Source organism: Stegodyphus dumicola, chromosome X2, assembly GCF_044657685.1.
Source record: "Stegodyphus dumicola isolate Sdum_Otavi_A_Nest chromosome X2, ASM4465768v1".
Classification (NCBI taxonomy): Eukaryota; Metazoa; Arthropoda; class Arachnida; order Araneae; family Eresidae; genus Stegodyphus; species Stegodyphus dumicola.
The window spans coordinates 124,733,628-124,756,735 of record NC_140781.1 but is presented as its reverse complement, the minus strand read 5'-3'; the positions used below and the strand labels follow the sequence as shown (position 1 = coordinate 124,756,735).

General features: G+C 31.6%; 1 protein-coding gene across 9 annotated transcripts in view; it reads left to right on the top strand.

Annotated features, from left to right (window-relative positions):
• The window catches only part of LOC118187517 (mitogen-activated protein kinase kinase kinase kinase 5-like), a 170,604-nt gene that overhangs the window by 118,632 nt on the left and 28,864 nt on the right, over positions 1–23,108 (top strand). For all 9 annotated transcript variants that reach the window (XM_085809411.1, XM_085809413.1, XM_085809409.1 and 6 more), the window contains 6 exons: positions 3,575–3,719; positions 10,666–10,868; positions 17,318–17,359; positions 22,476–22,560; positions 22,846–22,925; positions 23,017–23,077. In XM_085809411.1, the coding sequence (XP_085665537.1) occupies positions 3,575–3,719; positions 10,666–10,868; positions 17,318–17,359; positions 22,476–22,560; positions 22,846–22,925; positions 23,017–23,077 (616 nt within the window). The remainder of the gene's footprint in view (positions 1–3,574; positions 3,720–10,665; positions 10,869–17,317; positions 17,360–22,475; positions 22,561–22,845; positions 22,926–23,016; positions 23,078–23,108) is intronic.

The following is a 23,108-nucleotide window of genomic DNA, read 5'->3' as shown; positions in this document are numbered from 1 at the left end:
AAAATACATTTTAGCATTAAAAACGATAATTATGTAAAAGTTATTTTATACTGTATGATACACTAACTCTTTTACTTTATATAAATAGTAATTATTAACTGTTTTATTAATAAAATTTTTGTAAAATAAACAAACAACTTACGTCTGAAAAGGTGCTTGCATTGTTTGCTGCATCCATGTTTCTTTTAATTTTTCCCTTTAAGCTGGTGCTGCTGTCTATGCCTAAAATTTTCTAATAATACATGAGAAAGGTTTAGTCTATAAATTTATGACATAAAAAATTACATATCATGGCATTCCTGGTATAAAAACGTGGTGTTTAATGTATGGTAGCTAATATGCTACCGTGGGCATTAGAGGGTTAAAGAGTGCCCAGCAGAGGCCAAGCAATGAAGTCATTGAACACTGGTTGTTAGGTCTACGATTTGAATCCCAGGAATGGACGTTTTTGTAGTTTTCCCCATGTGTAATGTGTGTACGAGCCAGTTTCCCTTAAAAAGAGCTCCATGAAGGCATCCCTCCTCTTAGGCAGATATCCCTCGAGGCTTTGCCACAATCACATAAACCAAACCAAACCCCTTCATCTCTTTAATTAATTGAACATAGCAATAAAGTGTTCATTGACATAGTGGCAGGGTTACAAAACTTGATAGTTTACCAGTGTTCTTATCTTAACAGTTGAAAAGGCTGAATGTGCGAGTTTTTTTTTTCTAGTTTTGTTCATGAATAATATAAATGCAAGCCAGGTTTCTTTAGAAAGTTTTCCATGAGTTCATGCCTTCCTGTAGACAGGTAGCCCTATTATGTGTTGTTATAATTAGGTAATCAGTGCAAGTAAAGTATAATCTTATAGTTTGGATTTATTTTTTGCTTATATGCATAGCAGCATGATACTGTAAGCCTTAAGTAACACCATAAATACAATGTGGAGTGTCATTACTTTTGCTGGCTTGCTTTCAAGAAGTAAAATACAAATTAGAATATTTCTGTTGCCCCAAATGACTTTGTATGCTTTATAATTTTGTAATAACATAATGTTTACATTACTCTGTTATGAATATGATTGCAGTAATCTCAACATAAAAAGTTATGTATTTAATATTGTATATAAACTTGGCTAGACTACTGTAAAATAGTTGCTAGATCACATTTATCTGGTTCCTGTAACACAGTCAATCATGTCTGCTACATTTTTCATGTTTTTAATTTTTTTTTTTTCCCCTAGTGTTAGTAAAACTGGTATCTTCCATTTTAGGAGTTTGCTGTATACTATTTTGCTCTTACAAAAGACCTAAATCTGTACATGTTTTCACTAACCAAAAGAAATATAAAAATAAATTTTTACTTTAATGAGAGCATTCAGCGTGTAATTATGAAAGAGCATGCAGGTTAAAGGTATATCATTAAAATGTTTTGAGTGTCTGTAAAGTACTCTTAAGTTAGGCAAATGCATGAAGTTGAGCAGTCAAGTGCTGTCATATTTTAGATCTACCACTTAGGTAGCAATACACAATGTATACTGACCTGTGATTTGAAGAAGATAAATATACCAGGTGTAGATGTTAGCATCTTGACTACTTCATGGATTCAATATGTAAACAGGTGACTCTGTCTCTTACAATATAGTCTTCTGTACATCCAGTGGCTCAGCCAAACAGACCATCACCACTACATCTCAGCATTTCAGTCTGTATACTGTTTCTTTGATTCTGAGAAATTGAAGCTGTGGTACATATACATTTGTATAAGCTTTGTAAAGCTCTCTACTTTGTATAAGGCACATACTTTTCATACCAGTTCTTTTACTGTAGTCAAATGTTATTCTGCATTTATTTCCTATTTGGTATTATTTGGGTAACTCTTTTTTGATTCTGAAATTTTTTTAAAAATTTGTCTGTATAAATACCTGTCCTTATATCGTCTAAGGTAACACTGATGCATATTTTGACAGACGGGCAGTTCATCTTGTAAACTGGTCATAAACTCATATTGATGGATTCAGTACAGTATTGATGTATTTTCTCACTGAATTTTTTTAAAAAACTTTTTCCATCTGTATTGCAAGAATATAACATAAAAGAAAAATATGTGTTAAATTTCTGCTTATATTGTTGTTAAGGCTTCCAGCCCAGGGCAGGCTATGTGTATGTAAAAATATCTTATAATAAATTAACAATAGCACTCTTAACTCCCTTCTTCATTCTAAAAATAACAAATAATAACTTTTTCTAACATTTACTTCCTCTAATTCTGGAAAAAGATCTAACATCTAATCTCTGTTGCACAATTATTCCTGGAAGGCGATGAAATCTTAACCCGTCATCTGAATAATAATTCACTGTTTGTCTGAAATTTAATTCATTTAATGTCAACAGTCTTGCAATGTGATCTGAAATGTAATGTGGTATAAAAGGTCATTGCTGCACTCTCTCTCTCTGTCTTTTTGATCACATCTCTTTTCTAGCTCTTTTTGTTCGCCGCTTTTTTGCACTCTTCTGCTTCTCTACAGCAATATGCTGCTGCCTTCAAAAAGTATATTTTTCAGGTTTATTGAATGTAAAGCATTCTTTAAGAACAAGGCCCTGTAGCATTGATTTGATTTGTGTTAGATTAAATAAAAGTGAATAGCAAGTAATAATAAATGAATAAAATAATAAATGAATAAAAAGTAAGCAATTGAATTCGGCTGTATCTACAATTTTTTGGTTTATGCATCCATCTACCACACCAAGTTATTACAAAGAGCAGCTTCATCCAAGTTTTACCATTTATATGTATTTAATCTACTGGGCAGACACTTGCTATGCTATCAATAATTGTGTATTTATAGTTTTGATAATTATATAATTTTTGACTGGGCAAGTTGTTTGCACAACAGCTTGCGCAGTCAAAAATAGAAGGTCAACCGTATTTTCCTGTTGCAGCTTTGTTGTAACTGACGCGAAAGAAAAAATAAGTTTGTTCATTCAAAGCAATCACTAAAAGTGTTGAAATATAGTCTTAATTGCTTACAACCTTAAATCATGTCATATTTCAGTTATTGTATGAAATGTTTCGAGAGAGTTGTGAATATAATTTGATATTCCACGAATTTGATTTTGGATCTCATTTTCAATGTGTAAACTCTATTGTGTATGATAATTATGTGATTTTTTTATGATTTCTTACTAGATATTTACTGATGTATATCTTCTTAGATGATTGTTGAGCAATTATTCTATCGCAGCTTGACATTCTGTAAAAGATTCTGTTAAAATCATGTATTTTGATGTTATCAAATACTGTACAATTATTTTTTTTTTTTATTTAATTTTTTTATTTATTTATTTATTTATTTTTTTTTATTTTCCCAAAGTCTTAGTTGATTTAATGTATTTGTATTGCAATATATTCATGCAAATAATATGTTTAAAAGTGTATTTTTAGAAAATTTATCACTAGATTATATATTATATCTTAATTTATACTAATGTTTTAATTTGCATAAGAAACAAAAATTGACCATTTCATAAAAGCTTTTTCCATTGCTTCCATTTCTTCCTTGAAAAAATTCATATATGTTCTGTTATAATAGATTGAACCCAAAGTAAGAGGTGTGTCTGATCGAATATATGAGAATCATGAAAACTATGTGTCAACAGATTTGCCTAATGCACAAAACTTGGGACAGAATAGACTATCATCACTGATGGATGAATTATCAAACCATTTTTCATCTGGTATGTATTTTTTTTTTTTTTTTTTTCAAATTGTATAGTTTAATTATATTTTCGAGGCCCGGTGGCACAGTGGCTAGCGCATCGCGCAGCAGCACCACAGGTCCGGGGTTTGATTTCCGGGCTGGGCACGGTCAACTCAGCCTTTCATTGCTTGATTTCCATCATTTGGATCAATAAAATAAGTACCAAGTTTGCTTGGGGACTAAACACTGGGGAAGGGGTTCTGCGACAAGCTGACCACTTGTTCAGGGCATATGCTTTTGCATCCCGCGGCCCACGGTCAAGAAAGCAGATTTCGGGCACTGCAGGCCTTGGCCCATTAGGGTTGTTATGCCACTGAGTTTAGTTTTTTTAATTATATTTTCACATAGATAGATTATCAAATTCACATGAACATGGAATAATGTAAAATAAAATATGTAATGCAGTTTGTTATGCAGCTCAATGTGGAGCTAAGTATCCTATTCGTAAGTGACAAATGATTTTATTTCTGGTGTATGAATTGCTGAACTGATTGTTTATCATTCAGGGTAAATAACAAGTTCCATTTGCCTTTAAATAATTGTTTTGTTCTGTATGTGATGTGAATTGCAACCTCACATAGCATCTAACTTTCTTTGATATTATTACTTTCTCTCTATAATACTTTCTCTCTGTTTCTCATTTCAAGTGAAAGCAATATAATTCTGAGAGCTATTCAGTGTATTACTCATCATATTATTTGTTAGATCATTTTTAATATTGTTATGAAAAGTATGTGATTTGTAAAGGACTGCTTTGATATGCAATAACTGACTGAGTATTTGGAATCAAAATTTAATAATTATATTATTTATGTCGGAAAATTAATTTTGCATAAATAATTGATTAGACACATGAAAAGCTACATTATGAAATCCAAATATGAGTAAATATGATGAGACAGTACTATCTACAACATTTAACAATTGTGGCTTAAATAGGCACCTGCAGGAATAGAAATATTGCAAGTATTTTTAACTGTTTATAATTCATAATTTTGCTGTAATATATTATCATCCCTCTACTAAAGCAATGAATCTGAAAAACCTAATTTTGAGCAAAACACTTTAAAAATTTGAAGCTTTGAGAAAAATCATCTTGCACTCTTGCATAGTAATTCTTTTATGCAAGTCCTGGAGAAGACAGTTATGTCTGTTTTTTGTATAGTATTTAGTAGTATTCTGATTAAAAGTATTTGTTGGAAATAGCAAGACATGCAAGTTTTCAGTTCTGTTGTGGTGCTGATGACATGTGAAGTCAGTTTGCTTGAAACTATGCCAAAGAATACATACCGCCAAAACCTGCTGGAAACTTCTGCTTTTAGCATTTTAACAGAAGCTAAATGACAATGTATTTTATAAAAGCAGACTTCTAGAAATGTAGTGTAAGCAAGTAGTGCTTTCAGTTTTACATATGTAAGGAAAGAAGAGTATTCAAGTTAGTGATTTTTTTTTTAATTTTGTGTCTTCAGAGACATTACTTATAAGATAAACTTTTATTTCATGTTGTTGAATTATTTCTCTGTTGTGAAGACTATGTTAAGGAAGATATGGTACTGTTCTGTTATCAGGAACAGATTCAGAAATGTATTCAGAAATATATGCATGTATGTGTTCATGTATACACATATATGTACATACTTAACATACACACATGCATACATTCATACATATCTGAATCTGGGCCTGATAACAGAACAGCACCCTAGATATAACAGAAATGAAACCACTAAAAAACAAAGTGAGAGATATATAATTAAGAGTTTTAAACAGTGAATGCATTTTCAGCGTAAAATATTTCAAAATACTTAAAATTTTAGTTTCCTCCCTCTTTATGTTGAAATTATGCAAATTTTGCTGCTATGCTTTCATCACATGGGATTGAAATGTCGCTTGTTTTAAAACTCATTACTGTATAAATAATTGAAGCCAGAAGTATTTTATGCTGTTCCATAATTGATAACAACATTAATTCATTATTAAATCCAGGTTGCTGAAAATAATGTCATATAAATTTATAAGCATTTGTTTTTTCCTAATAACTTCATAATGTTTATTTAGCCCATTTTAGTTTGCATAACTGATTTCATTGCAAATGTTTGTACTGCTTATTAGTATTATGCCTTGAAGTCTTTAGCTAAAATAGTGGCTTCACAAGAAATGCAAAATAAACATGGAAATGGAGAAGTAAAAATAAGTTTAAAAAAAGAAGCATGTAGTTAAATCAAACAAAATACTAGGAATTAGTATCTGCATATGTCCTAACAGAGCTTCAATTCCTGGTCAGTAGCACTTCTGTTAAAAATGTCTCTGTGTACACTTTTTTAGATGCATGAATCTTCTGAAAAACTCTACAAATATGAAGGGAGAAGTGAATTTCCAAACTCAGAGTAAGGGAAAGAGTACTAAAAATGTAAGGAACATGTCAGGCCAAACACTACTTTATTTTCACAAAACAGTTTCCTTAAATATAAGCTTCCTGCATTTTTCTTAAAATATAAGCTCATAGGCAAATAAACTTGAGAAGTGCAATTAAAATAAAAATGAATGAGCTGTTCATATTACTCACAATTGCAACTTTTTCAATGTTTTCAAAAATGTGTTTCTGAAAAAATTTACTGTGTATATCAACATTTTGACATTACTTTAAAATTATTTTTTAATATCTGGAGCTAATTGAGTTTAGTGTCATATTTCAGTAGTCACTGTTTTACTGCAGTCGCAAACATTTTTAACATGAAAGACTTAATTTCTTTTCAATATACAGTGGGCTCACAATTCATGAGTTTTAAGCATAAATGCTTTCTTTCAGGTGTAGCATATTTCACTGCTGAATGCAAGTACATTAATATAGTTAAATCCAAATTGGAGTATGTGAAGGAAAAAATTCTGAAATTAAAGATAGTGTCATTGTGTAAATTTTAGGAAATCTGTTTATTTCATTTCTTCAGAATAATTCAGTAGTCTAATTTTTTTAAATTGTTTTTCCTTTATTGTAACAGACATAGCTAATAACTTCATTAAAAGGTTGTTTAATGTATTGTTTTGGTTTATGCAGATGCTAGAAAAGAAGCATTTCAACCAAGAATTTGCTTATTTTGCAGATTATCTATTGCTGAAATCATTAAACATGGTATAAAATATTTCCAAGCCATCTTCCATATTATTTTATTTTCTTCAATTTTCAGTTGCTGAAAATTTGTAAAGTGCAAGTAACCCTCGTATAACACGATAGATAGGTTCCTAGAAAATGCTGTGTTGTGTGAAACCGTGTTGTATGAGACCCAGAGCTATTATAAAAAGGGGGATTACATTCCGAAAACTTATTAAAAACAAATGTTTTTTTTTTTTTAATTCTACATAAGCAACTTAATTTTTATTACTTATATATATGTATGTACAACACAAAACAAAAAATATTACATATTTTAACTGCTCAGTATAATCAACCGAGAACTTTTTTTCTGTGGAATGAGATCGCTTTCACTTTTAGAATTTCTTTCTTCATTTAAAGTTCTGGTATTTTCTTCCCTCTTTAAAAAATCTGTAATTTTAATTGCTTACTAGTTCTTAGCGGGTTAATGTAAATTTCTAGTCAATTTCTTCTTCCGCTAATAAATCTTGAACATCTTCAATAGCCATGTCGACTAAATCTTCACCTCTGATTTATTTAGCAAATTTAAATAAGCCAACAATTTCATTTTCTGACGATTCAAACATGTTTTCTATTTCATCTGAAGAGGGACATATCTTCTAACATGCATTTAACATTGATGCTTAGATCTTGTCAGTACAGTACTTGATTGAAAATGTCTTCCAAGCTTCTATTACCTTAATTGATTTTGAATCGGTTGCATCTAAAATTCACTGTAATCTGTAATATGTTTTGTAGGTATAAATAATACCTTGATCCAATGGTTGGAGTAACGAAGTTGTGGTAGGAATAGTATTTTGATGTTAGGATGATTCAAATCTTGTGGGTGACATGGAGTTATCTAGTAGTAATAGAGCCTTGAAGTTCAAATTTTTCTGCCTTGCATCTGGCACAAAATATTTTAAAAGCGAAGCTTTAGCTTCATAATCAACATCCTAACAGCGTCATAATCAGCCGATGATTCTCCTTGAATTCTTATGCTATGAGTTGCGAGACACTTTTTTAAATTTTCGAACCAACCTTTACTTGTCAGAAAATCTGGGTTGAGAAATGATTATCCATGTTCTTTAAGGTGCTTGAAAATTTTGAGTGCTTTTTGTTTAACAATATTAACATCCAACGGAATTCTTTTTTGACAGCTATCATCAATCCAAATGCTGAGTGCCTTGTTTCTTCATTTTTACCTGGTGATTGATCATTAAATTTATTCTGATTGCTTGGGCAATTTTCTTATTGTGTTTGAGAGAAACCGTGTTATAGGAAATCCATGTTATAGGAGGATTCTCGCAATTTATGAATCATGTTATAGTGAAACCATGCTACAGGATGCTATGTTGTAGGAAGGGTACCTGTATTTGAAATTTAAGGAAAGCAGGAAGTTTTTTTTAACTAATTCTTAGTTTTTTTTAACTAAGTTTTTTTAATAATAACCAAAACAATTCTTGTGAAATTTTAAATGTGTTATTTTCTATTAAATATTCTAAAAATCCCTTTAAAGATAATTTCTTTCTGACTACCGACAACTGTTCTCATTAACATTTCCTCAGAATAAATACGTAGTCATAAGGGATAACTGGAAATACATTCGCAATCCCTAATTTACAGTGTGGCATGTGGAGAGACATTGCCAAAGCCATGGTACAATATACGTCCACTTTAGTTTTGCAATTTCAAAAGAGAATTGGACTAAAACATTTGTGTGAACCTCTCCTTTTTTAAATTGCTTCTTCCACTTAAGAATGGAAGAAAAAAAAATCACAAATGATTCATCAGCTGTCACAGAGTGAATGGCCAGCAGCACTTAGAGGATTATGTGTCAAAAGCCTACAAAATAAAATTTGGTCATCTGAAAAGTTTGAAAATAATTGTAATTAAATGTTAGGTCTAAGAAATTACAATGATGTAAAGTGTGATAGTTGCTTAAGAAAATATTTTGAAACCTTGTTTTCAATTTATTCTTGTAAGTGTTTCTGTTAGCGCAAAAAAAAAAAAAAAAAAAAAAAAAAAAAATATCCACAAGCACAGTAAGATACTGTCACTATTATTAAATGAAAAACTGTTCTTAAAATTCCTGTCCCGTGCATCTGATTTAATGCATGCAAAATTTTCTGAAACTATTAAATCATTTTTAATATAGCGATAACTGTCCTCCTTATGTATTATTTGTATTTACATGCATTTTATACTCTTGTATAATTTTGTAAAGGTTGGGAAAAACAGTGAAGCTAAAACATCTGGTGTTATTTGTTTTAGAGTCTTATTAGAGGTTAGAATATAATAAAATATATAATTTTAAGAATATAAGTCTGTTTTGGAATATATTTGCAATTAAATTTTGAAATAAGAATTTTTTCGGCCTCATATATGCATATATATTCATGTGTACTTTTATCTGTGGTGCTATTTTTTGAGTGGACAATTATAATTGTGAGATTTATGCTATGGATTTTTTCGTGCAAGTTTTCATCTGGCCATTTGTTGATAAAGAGTATCATAGAATGTGTTCACTGTTAGTGGAGCATATGTTTGCTACTGGTTCTTTGAATGTTTTCACTATCGGAGGAGATAATACTGAAACTTATATTATTTCTCTCTGTTACTTAATATAGTCTTCATTCTACTGAAAGTCCCAGTCTACTGAAAGAAAGAATTTATGCATTGTTACAACAATGTATGAATATCCTTTTGGAATTCAGTCTGTCAATTAAGTTGTTAGCTCCATGATGTTGTTAGGTGCGTATGGGTTCATAATGGATTAAATGCACACAGAACCCATGATACCTTTATAAAATTTATTTTAAAATAAGCACTTAACAGTTATGGAACTTTTTTCAAAAATACTCATACAGCTTTTCTCAGTGATAGAGCACAATCAGTAGTTACCACTTCAAACTGCTAAGAACAAGACAATTTTAAAAGCCTTAATGCGTAAACTCGCGCAGTAATCCTTCAGTGCTTAACACTCTTAACTAAACTGAGAACTGATGCTCTCTCCAATGTTATGTATTGTTCTTCTGGCTGAGAAATTTTCACTACCATCACTTTCTCAAAATTCATGGAAGGCATATGCAGTTTCATTTACATACAGCTGGAAACAGTTACAGTTATGCAGGGGTCAGACCATACTGTCACCAAGTTGGTGACTTCTTGCCAAATTTTGTGACAAAAATTAGTCACCATTAGCCATCTCACTGTCTTAAATAGACTTGTCCCTGTAACCGTGTTCTTCCAGCGAAGCTTCGCATTCTTGAGGCCTTTCATGTTACATTATACTAGAAATGCTACAATTTACACATAATTTTAGTAAAATTCTTTACATATACATAACATTTTTTAAATATATTGGTAAACAGTCATTGCATTGAATGTCAATCCTGAGAAACTAGTCAGGCCTCATCATATATAATTTCAAATAAAAAAAAGTTAGTTAATCATGTATAAAAAATCTGTTCTGTGTGAAACTGTGTTTCTGAAAATTCTTATCTGTGTTATTACTTATAAAAATTACAAAATTTTTTTATTTTGTAAATTTATAAGTAATTTATTTTTATTTTTTAAATTTTTATTCTCCACATAGCCCTAGGATGTTGTGTAGAAGGGAAAATTTGCAATTTTTTTTATAGGTTGACATATAAATAAATATAAAATGAGAGCATTGTTAATGAAATTCGCATACTTCGTATTGATTAGGATAAGCTCTTCATTTGATTAAATGCTGTTTGCTAAGTTATGTTTTATCTTTTAAAATAACATTTTATTATGTACCTTTTAGAATTGCAGGATCTTAATAACACTGCTTCTACCTGTCAAAATGGATCCATGACACCTACAAACAGTCCAAGGTTACATCCTAAAACTCAGAACTATAACAGGAACAGTTTAAGTGAAGATGATGACAAAGAGAATAGTCAGGAAGATAAGCAGCCACCTCAAGCTCCTCCAAGACGAAGAAATCAGAAAAAAAGCTCTTGTCCGGTAAAATATTTTATAATTATTATTGGTTAAGCAGAGTAGTGTTGTTTTTCTAATTCATATTACCTCCAAGTTAGAATTTATACATATTTTTCTGAAGTCTAATTATACAAAGTATTTAGAAATGATTTAAATTTGTCATACCTTACTTAAGAATTATCAAAATTAGGTACAATTTCACACATGTCTAAAGGACTATCTATTATTCTGTGACAAGCTCCCACATGCTCTGCTTGAAAATGTTGTTCCGCAAATGTTCACATGCTAATCCATCGTCTGCCAGATGCATTCCAATGTATTCTTATCAGTTCTTGCACTGCTATGCTAATGTGATCTTGAGTTCATGTTTATTTTAGGAGAGAGGTGGTTTGCATTTATTTTCCTTTGCATATCTTTATAAAGAAATCACAGGGTTTTAGGCACATTGTCTTTACTGGTTGGAGTAGATAATAACTTGTTGAATCTATTGCTGTGGCAATGTCTCAGTAACTAAGTTCTGTACATTACAGTGGCATATGTACTAGCTCTTACAAAATTTTTGTAATTTTTATGAAAACAACTAGCTTTATGATTTTATGCTTGAAGACACTTTTTTAAATAATTTTGCATTAGTTTTGGAAAAAATGCCTAAAATTGTTCCATCATGGCGATTTGTCTTCAGATTTGTTTTCAGCATAATTTTTGTTAGATGTGAATTACTTTCAGATCACATGGTTAAAAACTATAATTTCTTTTATCAAATTTGGGGTTACTAGTCTTCATTGTATCATTAGACGAATTAACTTTTTTTCCTATGGAGGTGGAAGAAATGTGGGATGATTTATCATTTCCACATTTTTACTTTGTGTCATCAGGTTTAATTATTATTTTACCAAATTTAAAGCAGTTTTAGCTCGATTTCAGTTGGTAATTTTTGAATTTCTTCACATTTTTTCAAAAATATTACCTTTATTGTGATGTCATTAAATTTAATAAAAGTATTAAATTTAATAAAATAAATGTAATAAAAGTATATGAAAATAAAACATGTATCTTATTAGGAGTTTGGCTGAATTCATGGTTGCGGAATATATTAAGTAGAATTCAAAATTGTTTGCACGTTGTTTGATAAAATGTATTTGAAAATGAGTAAAGATCCAGCCTACAATGTTGAACTTCTTTGTATTGAAGAAAGACGCGAGGTAAATACTTATGTATACTGCAATATGTGAGGATGCGATTATATATAATTTCATTCTGGAAAAGTGATATTGTGAAACGTCTGAAATAAATAAATAACTAAATAAAATGTTAAGAATTTGGATAAACAAAATGTCAGCAACTTTTATGAGAAATTCACTGATATCAAAGTTAATGTTGTTTGGACTAATTTCCATAATGGACTTGTTTCCATAATGTTGCCTATGGCATGCTAACAGATAAAGGTAAACAGTGCTCATTCACAGTATGCTGGCCACAGTGCTGCTGCACCTAAATTTCTTTAAAAACTTACTTTAAAAATATGCTTTGTTTATATTCATCAAGAAAAATTAAAAGAGTTCATATTTGGAAGGTCTTATGCAAAATTGACCTTTAAAGACAACAAAACTGCTCACTGGTAGGGTAAGCTTCTCATATGTCGAGGATTAGACTGGACAGTTCTGTTTTTTTAGTGCTGTCCGTGCTTCGACTGTTTTATGGTGAGATTTTTTAAACTTTAGACCTAGATGTTCAACGTCATGTTTTTTAAACATTCTCTTATGGGCATGTGTCGTTCAGCTGATCTTGGAGCAAGCACTGTGGTCAGTTTTGACAGGGGCATGGCTGCCATTCTTGCCACAACTTTTTACTTAATCATTTGGCAGCGCAACAGAGGAAACGTGTTAATGTTGTTTTTGTGTGCAAAGCAACTTGTCTACACGTTTTTGGTATTTTTTTTTCTTTTTTCCCCCCCTCATCCTTCATTTGTGGGCAAAGAAATATGTGTTTGATGTTAGTCTGCAATAGGAATACAAATTTTTGAGATTGTGTAGTGGCAGCAATAATGAATGTGTTTGTTTCACACTATATGCTGGATAATTTTCTGTTGCATATAAAGAAAGGGTCGATATTGAAAACCAAAACCACCTGGAAATCTATTGCATATAAAAGAAAGGGTAATATTGAACACCACATATGCAATTTTATGTTGCATATAAAGGAAAGGGTGATATTGCAGACCGACCGAGAACAGCTAAACATAAGAGTGCTATTAATTGCTGCTTCAGCGAATATAAAACATATTTTAAAGCCAAAAAAGGGAATAACAATACAAGTGTTCTGGTGCTGCTGATAAAGGCTACATTTTTCATACCACAGTGCTAGACATGACCTCAGTTTCAAAACATCAGACATCTAAACTGGTGGTTAAAAATTTATATGACCCAAAATTTTCATCTGCTAGAACTAAAATCGAGGCAAATATTTTTAACGTTATTTCGCTATTTCTGTTTGATAATGTTATACAGACATTAGGATTATCTGGAAGGAGGAGAAGTGAAAAATGAACAATGCCCTCGGTGGGACTCGAACCTCAGACCTCTTGATATGCGCCGAGTGTGCTGACCATTACACCATGAAGGTGTGCTTAAAAGGTGCTAGAAGTACCTTATATACTCTTCCTTTTAAAGGGCAACTTGGAATTAGGGGACCCAGTCGCCAAATCCTCATGGTGTGGAGAATCATCATCTACCACCGTTTTTAGTAGGTTATTTTAAAGCAGGAAAGGTGAAAAATGAGCAATGCCTTTGCCTGGGACTTGAACCACGGACCTCTCGGAATACGCACAGAGTGTGCTGGCCATTACACCATGAAGGCATGCTAAGAAGGCGGTAGAAATACCTTATAATGTTTCACATTCTTTGGAAAACTTTATCAATCGATAGTTCAAAGAGAAGGAAACAACAACAACAAGGTTATTGTCTTCCCGGCCTCATGAACTATATCACACTACGGGTCTCCCCCCTTGGGCACTTCGTGGAGGTTCAACCTCCATTATTATCCTTCCAGGGGAGCAGCCATCACCTGGATATGACACCAGACAGCACTGATCGTCAGTTGTTCCTGCCAGTCGCATGGGCGAGCCCGTCGCAGTGGGCCATTACCTGGTAAACCAAGGGAAACTAGCCCTCCGCCTATGGTTCCACACCGCTAAAACAGAAGGAAAGTAAAATTTATTCCGATTTCTGTAAGGTGTTTTAGTCTAGAGGACGGAAATTCAAGTTAAACTTCACTTACAAGTTAAACTAGACAAAAAATTTCAATGAAGTGTCAGGTGGAATTGCTCACATTTTGACTCAGTATCTTTTGCAATATGCGAAATGATACAAACTTGAAGAAAAGTTGGTCTGTTATATTGTTGATAACACTGACAGTAATTTTGGTTGTGTGAAGAGAAAGGGGAATAAAAGCGTGTTCAGAAAAGCTCAAAATGATTTAGATAGACCTGTTTTAGGAACTGGTCGTTCAGCCCTCATTGTACACAATTCACTGCAAAGAGAATATGACTCTCTACTTCTGGACACATAAGTTATAAAATTTTATGAATATTTTTACATATATACAGCAACAGTAATGAAACTTAAAAGAGTTCTGTGAATTTGTGGAAACACATTACAGAAAAGTATTATCTCATAGCAGCACTAGGTTCCTGAGTTAATCTATGTTTTAGGGTACCCCTTGGACTATCACCAAGTTGTTACATTTATGGAAACCTGAGTAGTTGAATATTAAGGAAATCCTGCTATGACATGATTGGTTGTAATACGTCATCACAGTGATTTTAATTTCTCAGAGCTTATTTCTGCATTGGATGTCACGTAGGAAGTACATTGCTTATTTGTGCTGTACGCTGTAAAATGGCTGCCTATGATAAGGTTGATCTGAAGTTTCTATACGATTTGGAATGAATGTTAAAAGAAGCATTAATGGATTTGTGTGTAAATGAAGATTTACTCAGTGATCATTATAAGTGTCCTGCTTGTACAAAGGAAATGCATATGTTTGAACGTAAAGATCGTTCATGTGACTTTGAGTAGGTTTTTCGCAAGAAAGGTTCAAGCGCTCACATTATGAAACATTCCATTATAAAGTGATCATGGTTTGAGGAGCTTCATTTGAGTATTTTTGGGACTTTGAGTTTTTACGTGGATGTATGAAGCTAATACTAAAATGATTAAGCCTTAATTAAATTTGATTCTTATTTTTGGGAAGTTATGTGGTGACAGCAGTAAACAGATTCTAGTTCAGATAATTTTAAAAAGTTTTGGGATGCTGTTAAAGAACTCTGTGTGTCACACATATCGAAGGAAAATAAATTTTAAAATAAGGTATGTCAATATGTCCTTTTTGCGCTGCGTAGATTAATTAGATAACGTGTATTTCCATTTTTATGTTATTTCCTTGTTTGCTTTAAAATGCAATTTATTAAGATTATATAGTTTTTATTTTAATTATGTTTTATTGCATTATGTTTGGAAGCCATTTTACTGGGGAGGGTGTTGGACATAAACAGGAATGGCCCCCCAAAAATCACCAATTTTCACCAAGGGGGGGTACCCTGAAATATATTTTTACCAGTTCCTTCAATAGAAAGAATTCTTTCCTCTTTTGATGGCCCCAAATCATACTTCATTAGAAAGTGAGCTGATTTTGAAATTTTTATATGGTACGCTGCGTTTATGTAATAATGTAGTTCTGAAATTAGAAGCTAATTCTGTCACAGCAACAGAAGCATTTCAGTTGCATTTTAAATTGATTTGTCAACTTCAGGAAAGAAAAACCCACAAATATAAGTCAAAGAATTACTATGCACTCTAAAAGAAAATATTGATGTCCAGGAAGAAAAATTCTCAAGCATAAACAATTTTTATAATTCTAGTTACCAATACTTAGATTTGTGGGAGACCAGTTTGGATAAAGTTAGTTTCAGTGGATAAATTTATGAATTGAAATTGCCTGGTCTGATTTAGAAGTTGATTTGCATCAGACCAGGCATTGATTTGCCTGGTCTGATGAGAGTGCACAGTTATTAATGAAATTGTAAAAGATTGTATAAATAATGATGACCTTTTTAATGAACATAAGTTGTTGAACCAGATAATTCAAAACCAAAGGGTAAGTCGTGGTTCAGGTTCTGAGGAAGCACGAGATGCTATTAAAGAGAAGAGAAAAACAATTTTTAAGATGTCTCAAAAGACTGGTATTTCATGTTGCAATATTTCAAAAATGGTTGCGTTTGTGATGTCTTTGCCTGGGACATCTCCATTTGAGAGAGTCTTTTACAGTTATAGTACTTTCAATATCTGTTATAGTTATAGTATATTTTTAATATCTGTTATTAAACATCTGCTAAATGTTAAAATTAAATCAGAATTTTCTTCTTGTAAATTTTACAGTATGATTAAAACAAAGAAACCATTTCTAGTAAGACATACAGAACTGTGTAAATAAAGTTTAATTTTCAGTAAACTTTAAAAAACATTTTTAATTTAAAAACTATGTCCTGTTTTGGACCAAAAAAATATGATAAGCCTATGGTAGGGGTTAACAGTAATTGGGATCTTGCTTCTTTTACATTATTTAGAATGCATATTGTAGCATTAGTAAATTATTTTAGGGTGACGTTTTCTCCAGTTTTGCTGGCTATGGCATTTTTTCATTATTGATAGATGATAAATCTCTCATTTTTAAGAATTATATTCATGTTTCTTTGCTACAGATCTGTGTAAAGTCATTCTGTCTGTTATAGTTTTCTGAGATATAGTTCTCTATTTAACATCAACTGAATTTTTCTTTTGATATTTGGATTTGAGTGCAGTTTTTTTAAAAAAATCATTTGGCGTGTCGTTTTATTACTAGTAGATATTTACTCTAAATAGTAGGATATGTACATGAATGTTCCTGTTGCATTGTTTTCAAACATCGGATATGATTAACACTCTAGTGATGATAGGTAAACATACTAAACTGCTTATTGATTGTAATTATTCATATTTATTGAAGTAAAACAATTTTTTTGTTGTAACTGTTCTTGATAAATTATCTGAAGTATGTTTTCTAATGATTGCTTTGGATTGTAATTTATTTAGAAGCTGTAGAATGCTTTATTTAGTTATAGAATGTTACAATGAAGATAGCTGTAGATTGTTACAGAAAGAATAGGCTTTGTCCTGAAATCTTTTGAAAACTCTTGTAACTTAAAAATCACAGCAAAAAAATATTATAATAATTAATATGAGAGCAATTTTCATATTCCTTGTTTGTTAGGCAGTGGTGTGAAACATTAGTTTACAGGATTATAAATAAGTGTGTTTACAAGATATATGTAACAAGATGTCTTGAGAGGATTGAATTGTGCCTGTTTGTCCATATGTATAAAAAACAGTAACCTTTGTCCACTTCAACTAATTTTCATACCTCCATTATAATTTCAGAAACCTGTCAGCAATGGACTTCCCCCTACACCAAAAGTTCATGTAAGTAGTTATTAATCTTCTATAAGCAATGTAATCAGAATAAGCAAAATAATCATAAAATCAATGTATGGTGCTTAAAACTGAAATGCAACAAAATTACCTAGTGCTTTAAAATAAATTTTCTTTTCTTTTCATACCTTTTTCTTTACAACACTGAATGTCTGTTATTGTAAATCTGTACTTGAACATCATAGATGTTAATTTATGAATACTGTGCTTAATTTTAATGTGTCTAAAGTATTTAAAAAGTATTCTAAATGTCTCATTAACCCTTTGCGGTGCAGTGTGTCTGGTCTGGACATACCTAAAAATTTCCTTCTGTATGCACAGAAAAAAAATGAATGAAAAGGATTTATAGCTTACTATAGGTTACTCTGAACCTTCTTTATTTATAGTAGATGGCAGCTCAACACAAACCAGTCCATATATTTTAGTCTTGTTTAGTTTTTTAAGACCCTCATTCTTCAAACAAATCTTCTAGATTTTTTTTAGGGTATAAAAGGAATTATTTGAAAAGAAATTTCTATGTTATTTTTTTGGCTGTATGCTAATCTTCTTATTCTATATTAGTTTTAAATATTTACCTTGAAATCTTGCCTAAAACAAAACGGTGAACCCTAGGTGTGCCCAAACTGATCCCACCGATAATCTAGGACAACTGAGAGTCTGTATTCTTTGTTTCTCCACATCTCATCGGTCAGTTCATTGACAACAATGCTCATTTCAGCATTCTTTTCGAAGCTCTATTCAATCAGTGTGCCAACTTTGGGCACATCCACAGAATTAAATTATAAGTGCTATCTTCACAAAATTTTACTTGTGTACTCCTCTAGGCCTAATTAGATTGCCTACTTTTTTTTTTTTTTTTTAAATCAAATCTCCAACTTTAAAAGGTAGCGTGCTGGAAAGGGTTAAAGGTTTCTGATTATCTGTTTATATGGGGTTGCTGAGAAACTTCTGGCCACCTTAGATGTACATCGTGAGTGATTATTTTGCCCAAAATGAAAAGCTGATCTTACTTAAAAATTGGCATTGTCTAGATCAGTGATCTTTTGGTAACTTCTTGAAAATTTTGGATCCATCCCTGTAAAACTGTTCTTGCTTAGAAGTGTAAACTGTCGTTCAGTCATTTACCTTTGCTTTGTTGATCAAAGATGCCTCTTAACCGTGATTGGTAGATGTAGAAGTTTGGCTTATGCAGTAGATAAGGCAAAATTCCCCAGCTCCAGTAATTTCTCGCTAGTCATTTCTACCTGCATGCCCTCATATAGAAATCAAACAACATTGTACTGTGGCTGTATCTCAGTGAGTTTGTCAACAACATGCTATAGGTGATAGTGATTCAGTATGACTGTGATTTTGATGTCTGCAGAAGCAGATCAGAAATAACTTAAGCCATGTTGTTTGCTTTAAATACATTTTTCTCTTCCAAATGCTGAATTTTTTTGTTCTGATGTCTAAGCAATGTGTTCTTTATCTGTATTCGCATACACTTCCCATACACATAGACACAATTTTTCTTCTCTTGTGATGATAAAATCAAGTCAGTTACTGGTGTAATTGTAACGCAGCAGAGAAGCAGAAGAACTCTTGTACTAATTATCATTAGATACACTGTGTCATTGCTAAATCGTGTTCTTCGAGCTTAAAACGTACAAGTGGTTAATCACAGTGATATTGTGTAGAAGTAAGATTTGCATGCTTATGCACAGTTACATGTTAATGTGCCGTGATCTGCAACCCTAAGATGTCCTAGTTGGAGTTGATTTGCTAGAGTTATTATGCCATTGTGGAAGCATGTGAATAAAATAGCATGCATTGGATACTTTTATAGCCTAGCTGGTTGAGAGGCTAAATCACTAACTTTATTTGGGGGCTCTGAACCCAATTTTGATGTCTGAGAATAGATAATGCAAGAAAAATGCATTTATTCAAAGGCTTGTTAGAGCTCATGCTCAGCCATAAAGAGTGCATTTAACCACTTGCGCTACGACTAAACTTCATGGTGTGCACTACAATATAACAAGCAGTAAAGTGTCTCATTTACGCCGCTCCATGTCTGCAAGTGCAATCCAGAGCTGTAACTCGAGAAACAAACAATTTCGCTGTTAGGCGACGTGTGCACCACGTTATTTTCATTTTTGCAATAAATGCCTATCGACGTGCGTGGCACGTCTTTTTAGCGCAAGTGGTTAACTTGAATGCAGGGTTTGTTTCATACCTTGGTACTCTTCTGTTATTCGGACTGGATTCAGAAATGTATGAACATATGTGCATATATATGTGTATGTGAAGACATAAAGTAAAAAATTTAGAACTAATATCTCACACAGACCAGAAATTGATATTCATAATTAATAAATTTCAAAAAATCATGTAAATGTGACGAAGAATTTTAAAAGTTAAAACCAAAACATTTAATTTTTTGTTATTATGTGTGTATGTGTTATGCGTATATATACATTCTTACTTACATATATACATGCATACATGAGCACATACATCCATAATACATGCATGCATACGGACATACATTTTTGGATCCGGTCCTGATAACAGAACAGGACCCATACCTTACATTTTTATATCTTTGCAGCCAAAATTTCAAGACATTTCAGTAAAGAGATTTTTTGCTAAATGCTGAAATAAGAGAATTCTTTCTCAACAGCCTAATAATATAATCGCTGAATAAAATACATGCTTAAATTGATACAATTGTAATGTACTTCCGAAAATCGTACCTATAATTAGCTAAAACAATATTTTAGCTCAAATCTTTGCACTATAATCCAAAAGTTCCAAAGTTTGTAACTTTTTATGGGAATTTGTGTTACCATTTAGTAAAATAACTCCCTTGTAGTTAAAGATAGGCATAATGATTTAATAGCATGGACTACAAGTGGATCTTTCTAATATCCAGTAATTTTTTTTTCTTTTAAATATACCTCTTTATACTTCTCTGAAAATATATTGCTGAAGTTTAAATATGAGTAGTTAGAAATTATTTGAAATTTGTATAGCTTTGCAATTGAAAGGCAGATTCTCATGTACTTCTGGTTATAATCTGTGATGGTGGGACAGTCAGTTATTTACAATAAATGATGTTTTGAAGTCATATGTACCTTTGAGTTAAATATGAGTTTAAATATAAAGTTTAAATATGAGTAGTTAGAAATTATTTGAAATTTGTATAGCTCTGCAATTGAAAGGCAGATTCTCATGTAGTTCTGGTTATAATCTGTGATGGTGGGACATTCAGTTATTTACAATAAATGATGTTTTGAAGTCATATGTACCTTTGAGAAAGCATTTTAAGTTCTTGTTATCACCATTATTTCCCACTTTTTTTAATTGTTTGACTTTTCTAAATTACATGAGAATGTTTGATTCTAAGATCTTAAATAAAAATAATTTCTGAGTAAGGGTTTGATGAATTTCACCAGTGGTTTTCATTCTTTTTTGGTGTATTCCTCCTTCTCAACATATGCCAGAATACCAATGTTGCATATGTTGAATTATACAACATATTCAACATATGCCCGACCAAAATGCCTTTATTGCCTTTTTATTCAAGTAATTTATTAAAAATAATATGTAAAATAGAAAGTACTGTGAAATGTCTTATAGCAGCCATGTCTGCCCACTGGTTCTTAGCACATAAGTAAACATTGGTACTGAACATAGTCTTTCTTGAGGTAACCTCCTCAACAAAAATGCAAAGTATCTTCGAACTGTGGATGATCGTCACAGGTGGTTTCTGTTATTTTAATATGTTGTAAAGGTATGTAAAAATATGAGGTTGATTATATTTGTGTATTATATAATGTTATATAGTAATCCTTAAAAAAAGTAAGGCATAAGTATTGTATAGTTTTGTTTTGCATTATATTGTTACATGAACATTTATAATTTTATTATCATATTTTTATTACTCATACATGTATTTGCTTGTTTGATTAGTCTTCAGTTGAATCCTCACTTTAAAATGCATAGTAAACTGCTTGCGATCCTTCTTGGGCAGAAGTGAAAAAAATTATTCTCTCTGAGGTTTTATGATTTTGCTTGAATTGATGTATTCCATAATAAACAGTATAAATGCTTGTTGTTGTAAATTGTTGGGCTAAACTTAGCCTAGCTCTGGTATCTTCATGGCTTGCTCAAGTTATATGATGATGCTAGTCGTCTTGAAAGATTCACAAAAGAAATCTGTAGCTTTTCTGCATCTTAACAAATTTCTCAATGCATGTTGTAGTTCCTAACATTAAAGTTTGACATTTAGCTGATGCCTAATGGAAGAGGATTCTAAATGAGTATGAATGTGAATCTAGCTCAAAACTCAGCATCACTTTATGCAAGTAGATCCTTCTGTAGACTTAGGTTTGAGCAGTGTGTTCTTCATCCAAGTTCACATGGGTTTCATATTTTTTACACCCTGAGTAGATAAAAAACATCCATATATTGGTGTGAAGATGAAGCAACAGAGAAACAGATACCTCTATAATATTAATTTTCAGTGGACAGTTCAAGCTTATGTTCAAAGTGAGGGGTGTCCAGGAAATAGTGATGTTACGTATTTTTTAGCTTTCTGCAAACACTTACTCAGTTATACATATGTGCGTTTTTAATTCACCGTTGAAAGCTGTCTTGAATTGGGGCCGATTATAAGTTCTGACATTGAAAAGAAGCATAAAACAGTAGTTTGCTTTTTTTTTTTTTTTTTTTTTTGCAACACTTTTTTGAATTTATTGTTAACTAAACAGTATCACACCTAGATTGAAAGGCATAAAGTTGATATCCATGAACAAAGATCTGAGTCTGAGGCACTTTGGAGTTCATGCATAAAAGATGAGTTTAACACGTTTACACATTTATGTTGCTTAATTGTTTTTCTTTATATAAATCTACAGCAGAAACATACATATTCTGTTAAAGAAGAGATTTTTTAATACAACTTTGTCCAAACTCTAAAATATCCAAAAATTTCTCAGCTACCTAGTAATTTATCATCTCATCAAAGGTAAAAATCTTTTTTGAAATGTAAGAGGTTATTTTATTATGAATTTCATTTGTAATGTTTGAATTGCTAAAAATACTACCTTTCCATATCTGTTTTCAGATGGGGGCCTGTTTTTCCAAAGTTTTTAATGAATGTCCTTTGAGAATTCACTGCACAGCCACATGGATTCATCCTGAAACACGAGGTAAAAGAAAATGTTACTTAAAAATATGTTAATGTGATAATTTATTAATTATTTTATCAAAATAAATAATAAATCATCAAGATGGCCATCTACAATTGCAGATGATTGTATTTCTCTGTGAAGATGGTTATCTTAAAAAACGGGACTGCCAGTAATTTCCAGTGTCTTTATTTAATTATGCTCTCAAAAATACTGGTCCCTTTTCCAGGATAGTTGCCTGAAAAGGTTTCACACTAATTGTATATTTCATTTATTTTGTTTAAAGTTACATAAATATATTTGCAGATCAGCATATTTTATTTGGGTGTGAAGAAGGCATTTATACTTTAAACCTCAATGAACTACACGATGCTTGTATGGATCAAGTAAGTGTTTAATTTAATGCTAAAATTTGAAAGTATTTTATTTTGTAGTTATATCTTATTTTTTAATGCACTTTCCGTGTTTCTGTTATAGCTATATCCAAGGCGAACTACTTGGATGTTTGTGGTTAAAGATGTACTCATGACACTTTCAGGTACATGAATTGAAATTTCTTGGAGATAACG